At 42.3% G+C, this 5,628-nt stretch overlaps 1 protein-coding gene across 4 annotated transcripts in view; it reads right to left on the bottom strand.

Moving 5' to 3' along the window:
• vps8 (VPS8 subunit of CORVET complex) overlaps positions 1–5,628 on the bottom strand; it is a 37,149-nt gene that overhangs the window by 5,967 nt on the left and 25,554 nt on the right. For 2 of the 4 annotated variants that reach the window (XM_008429136.2, XM_008429135.2), the window contains 9 exons: positions 5,390–5,474; positions 4,913–5,011; positions 4,648–4,737; positions 3,445–3,491; positions 3,203–3,347; positions 1,798–1,887; positions 1,439–1,624; positions 1,285–1,366; positions 254–336 (listed from right to left, as the gene is read on the bottom strand). In XM_008429136.2, coding sequence (XP_008427358.1) covers positions 254–336; positions 1,285–1,366; positions 1,439–1,624; positions 1,798–1,887; positions 3,203–3,347; positions 3,445–3,491; positions 4,648–4,737; positions 4,913–5,011; positions 5,390–5,474 — 907 coding nt within the window. Of the gene's footprint in view, positions 1–253; positions 337–1,284; positions 1,367–1,438; positions 1,625–1,797; positions 1,888–3,202; positions 3,348–3,444; positions 3,516–4,647; positions 4,738–4,912; positions 5,012–5,389; positions 5,475–5,628 lie in introns of all 4 variants that reach the window. The other 2 variants (XM_008429134.2, XM_008429133.2) reach the window with 1 other exon arrangement.

A 5,628-nucleotide genomic window follows, 5' to 3' on the forward strand; every position in this document is an offset into this window, starting at 1 on the left:
TGAGTGAGTGAGTGAGTGAGTGAGTGAGTGAGTGAGTGAGTGAGTGAGTGAGTGAGTGAGTGAGTGAGTGAGTGAGTGAGTGAGTGAGTGAGTGATCTTTTGCTGGTGAAGCCTACCGTTTCCCTGGTTACAACAACATCTAATGTTAGCATGTCAGGAGCCGACCGACACAATTCCTTTTGTCTTTACTGACTGTTCAAATACATTGTTTCATTCGTTAATCTATCATCACTGACAAATGACAGATACTCACCTGTAGGATCTGCTGAATGATGGCAGGAAGTGAAATAAAGCTGCTCATGCAGTTGAGAACCTTCAGGGTCATCTCCTTCAGCCCTGGGACGATCACAGACATGTTACCGCCACTAAACCAATCACAACAAGCCTTGCTCCTCAAACAACAGAAACATATCATTTCATGTTCTTGTTCTCCTCTTCCACTAGTATGTCCATGCTATCTCCAGTTATGTCAGAACATATAGCTGTAGCTGACCTGAAGGCTGAAAGTCGTAAAAGGGGCTTAGGATCATTTAACATAGCCTGAACAGAAACATGGTGGCCATCTGCTGAGCAAATTCAAATTCACCTCAACAAAACTTCATTAATCCCAGTGGAGAATTAAATAGCCATCGATGAAACTCGTGAATTATTTCTTTCTTCTTTTTTTTTTTAGCAATCACAAGATAAACTAACAAGAAGACAAGGAGCCTGAAACAGAGCCTTGATGCACCTCTTACATCCAGAACAGGGCGGTTCACAGCTGCTTTCTTTTATTTTGGGAGCTTATATTTGTAATATTCTGCAATAATGTTTTTTTTATTTTCTCTAATCATTGTCATTTTTAAGACATCCTGTTTTTCTTTAGACAATCATACAAATATCTTTTTAGAGTAGAGCTGGAGCAAACATTGGAATATGAAGAGCATTTAGTGCAACATCAAATTCTGCCACTTCCTGTTGAACCATTTAACAATACCGACAAACCCATCTGCTTCACGAGTGCTCTGAAATATTTGCTGAATTATTAAGCAAGTAGTTTGTGTTGCTGTCCAAGCATTCAGTATGCTGAGGTGAGTGAATCTTCATCAGTGCAGACAGAACATCTGATTAGTGTAGCAGGAGTTTAAGCAATGTTACTATTGGGTCCAGGGATCAAGATCTGCCTTCTACAGGGTCAGGTCAGTGAAAACTCGATGCCAGATGATTTTTACTTTTTTTCCACATGATGTTTGTGCAACTTTGAGCAAAAAACTTCAAACAATTGGTGCAGGTGTGCATGTTCACCGTCCGAGATGTGTTTATCGCTGAGCCCCATGACTTCCTTCTGAGAGGCCATCATGGTGTCCAGGAGTGGAAACCATAGATCCTGTGAGGAAAGAGAACTGTCAGCTGTAGAAGTGTAGCTCCCTCAGTTCCCCGCTGCAAACACTTTGCTCACCTTCCTTTGTTCTTGATCAAGGTTCTGACAGTTTCGATGACAGAAGAGAATCATTTGGTTGAGTGAACTCTTCACTGTCGTCAGTGTGAATTCACCATCCGCCTCCTCTTCGTCCCGTCCATCAACTCCTCCTCCAATCCCGCCGCTCATCTCTGCAGCGAGGACATCCAGTCTTTCCTTCAGGGTCTTCAGAAGGAAATGCAAACATTCAGTGAAAACAGCGGCTGGCTAACACACCAAAAAGCAGGCTACTGAGAGAGGACGCCTAGTTTAATCAAAACCTCCCACTACTTTACTTAAAGCAACTACTTTCAGGAAAGTGTGAAAAGTGAATTCATGAGTACAATTATGATCTGTACCTGCATCAATCCAGCAAATGCTCCAGGAATATCTCCCTTCTTCTCCAGCAGATAAGCCTTGGCTTCATTACAGTGGTACTTCTCTGTTATCTGGAGACAGAGTCATGAACTGTAAAGAATGATCACATCCATTCCTGCTTGATGAACAGATAGAGGCAGTATGAAACGGAAGGGAAGCATTTCTTTTTACAGAGAGACTACTGTGAAGTCCAGACTGATGGTTGGTCTAGCTCCCCCTGCTGGATGATTGATACCATTCATTAGATACAACAGCATCCAGAAACAGTCTATCAACCGGCCACATTTAGAGCCTCTTCACATGAAGTCTTGCTCTCCTTGCCATGACAACGGGAATGTGAAACACTCCCACAGAAGTAGGAGTTGAAGCTCCGTCTTATGGAGCATTATACCAGGCATTCCCACCAGACCCTTTGGGCATGCCAGGTCTGACCACTATCCTCCCTCACCATCGGAGCCAACTCACCACTAGGTAATAGTCAGTGCACACCTCCGCCCCTCTCTTCACCCAAGTGTTCAAGACATGCAACTGCAGATCAGATGAGACGATCATCGAGCTGGGGCCTAACGTGTCCTGGTGCAAAGAGCACATATGGACACCCTTAAGCTTGAACATGGTGTTTGCTATGGATAATCCATGACAAGCACAGAAGTCCATCAACAGAACACTGCTCAGGCTCTGATCAAGGAGGCCCTTCCAGGTCTTACTGTCATTGCCCAAGTGAGTGTTGAAGTCCCCCGGACTCCCCATGAAGGGCACTCACCAGTACTCCCTCCAAGGACTCCAAGAAGGGTGGGTAATCTGAATTGCTAGGTGCAAAAGAACAAGCAGTCAGAATCCACTCAATGGTAGAACCAGATGAACCCCGAGATGGAGGGCAATGAATATATCCAACTCCAGAGTGACAGCGTGTCCAACCCTTTGCAAGAAGACTGGTTCCAGAAGCAGGGCCGTGTGTTGAGGTGAGTCCGGCTATTTCTAGCCGGAACCTCTCAACCTCACACACCAGTTCAGGGTCCTTCCCCACCAGGGAGGAGAATTTCCATATCCTGGGATATAGCCGAGGATCAGACTGCCAAGGGCCCCACCGTCATTAACCCCCATCACACATTGTACCCGACCCGCTCAGGTGGTGAGACCATAGAAAGAGGGACACGTTTCCTCCCTGGGTTGAGCCCAGTCAGTCCTTTAGGTATAAAAGACCTCTATAACCTACCCCACCTCGAGGCCCGACTCCAGAGGGGGGCCTAGTGGCCCTTGTCCAGGTGAGGAGACCCTGTATCTAAAGTTACATCTCATCATAAGGGATTTTTAGACTGTTTTTTAAAACCATTTATTAAGAATTTTGTAAATTCCAACAACATTGTAGAGGCATAAAAACAGTACCTGTATGGCCTCCTCAAGCCTGTAATGCTGGGAGGTATGGAGGAACTTCAGAAGCTCCTGCGGTTCAAAGCGGCACATCAGGTCCAGCAGAAGCTCATAAAGTTCAGACTCCAGAGGCAGCCGGGACACGGGCTGAGATCCTTCTCTGAGACAGACAGTGACAAGGACAAAGAGTCCAAGATCAGGAGGGACAACAGAAGGTCTGTAGTTATCAAACACAAGGGGAAGGAAGCAAACCGTACTGAGACTCAAGGAGGCAGTGGAGGAACTGGAAAAGTAGAATGTCGTCCTGCAGAGACACACACAGAGAAGCCTTCTGAAATAAACCACTTTACTATATACAACTGCTTAATTGCTTGTTAACCCTAATAATGTCTAAGCCATGATTGCAACTAAATGCCTGTAGGTCTCTAGAAGAAGTGAAGATGTCTTTCTGAAGTTAAAACTGAGTGTCAGAATAAAGCAGGTGATTGAAGTGAGTTTGAATGCAGCATGGTTGTTGGTAGCAGACTGGTCAGTCTGAGTGTTTCAGATAATGTTTATCTGCTGGGTTTTCACACAGAACCATCTCTCATATGGTCTAAAAATAGTGAACATCCAGTGAGCTGCAGGTGGAAGAGCAAAGACAGGTGGGTGATGTCAGAGGAGGACACACTCAAAAGACACAGGGTTGATCTTTTGAGGTAACAGGAAGAAAACAAAACCAAGATCTGAACAACACCATCTCTGACTGGTGTCACTGTAACTACTAACGAGTTTACTTTTACTTAAGTAACTTTTCAAAGAAAATATACTTTTAGAAGTATTTTTTTTTACTTTGCAGTACTTTTTACTTTTACTTGAGTAATATTTTTTTTTATAATGTATCGCTCCTCTAACCACTGTGAGTAAACTTCACAGGATGAAGAACAAACATGTTTTAACCAAAAATTCACCAGGGACAAACACATGCAGTTTCATAAGTTTTATATTAAAATAAACTGATTTGGATTTTTTCTCTCCTTTTGCTCAATTTTGTAATTATGTTATTTACATTAATTATTTTCATTTTGATCTATAAAATACAAAAATATTCACCTTTCTTCCTATCTTGTTCCGTTTGTTGATGTAATTCTTAAATATTAAATGATTGATGTTCTGATCGGTGACTCAGCACTTGAATCACTCAGTACTTGAATCATTTTTTAGCAAACATTTAGTACTCTTACTTGAGTAATTTTTTGGAAGACTACTTTTTACACATGTTGAGGGTTTTACTGCTGCCAAATTGTGGATTCAATTTAAACCTACCTGAAATATATTAGTTATTCTCTGTAGCAAAATGTAGATTTGAGCCCAAAGTTTTATCTCAGCTCTAAACCTAAACATCACACTGAAAGAGGATGCATTTAAAAAACGGAATTGAAAGCTTTGTGTGTCTGAAGTGATGATGATGAGATCTTTACCTGCAGCTCAGAGATGATGGTCTGCACCTCTTCTGTGAAGTGCCACCCCACCAGGTCAGCTAATTTAACAGGATCCAGACTCACCAGTTCCTGTTGTATAGTACGACAACACACCTGCTGCAGAATGACTGATGCAAATACAAAGCAGGATGAAGCCGTAGTAGAACATGTTCGGTCCAGCCAAAGCATCTCCCTGAGAACGAGCTGCTGGGAGACACTGCACTCTCCTCATTACAATCTGACCATCAGTCACAGCGCTCCTGACCTGCATGTGCTGCAGCACCTTCTCCTTGACCTTCAGCTTCTCCTCGGAGCTGTAGCCCGGCATGGACATTAGGTTGTGGATGTAGCTGAAGATTTCCGCCTAACACGCAAACACAGCAGAAAACTATAAATGACTGATTTCAGTAAGTTAAAACATGATAGAAAAGCAATAAAAAAAGAAGAATCCAATATTCTGCACAAACAGCACATTTACGTGAAATCTGAAGCTAAACCTAGCAGGCGTTTGAATTAGCCCACATTTTAGACTCAAAATAATATGTTAAATACTATTAATAAAATGACTAATAATCAACATATTATTTTAGCAGGAATAATTTTTGCTTTGCTAGATTATTAATATGGTACAATGAGAATCTTATACTTCTATTTCTATTTCAGTACACCTAACTAATAATAATTAATGTTGGTGAAAATGTATGAAATCTGTACACTATGTGCAATCCAAACACCTCGGTACCTTTCGAAGTGGGTCCTGCAAGTAGCAGTCCACGATGCGGTCATACAGATGCTTCTGCTCATAAAGGAACTCACAGATCTGGTAGCTGGAGGGCAGAAAACACACAGCATCAAGTAACAGAAATAACCACTGGTGAAATGGAACATCAGGATGTAATTCAGATTTCTTCACAAGTTAAAGCTGCAGAATGTAACTCTCTCTCTCTCTCTCTCTCTCTCTCTCTCTCTCTCTATATATAT

The sequence above is a fragment of the Poecilia reticulata genome, linkage group LG15, assembly GCF_000633615.1.
Source record: "Poecilia reticulata strain Guanapo linkage group LG15, Guppy_female_1.0+MT, whole genome shotgun sequence".
In the NCBI taxonomy this organism is placed as follows: Eukaryota; Metazoa; Chordata; class Actinopteri; order Cyprinodontiformes; family Poeciliidae; genus Poecilia; species Poecilia reticulata.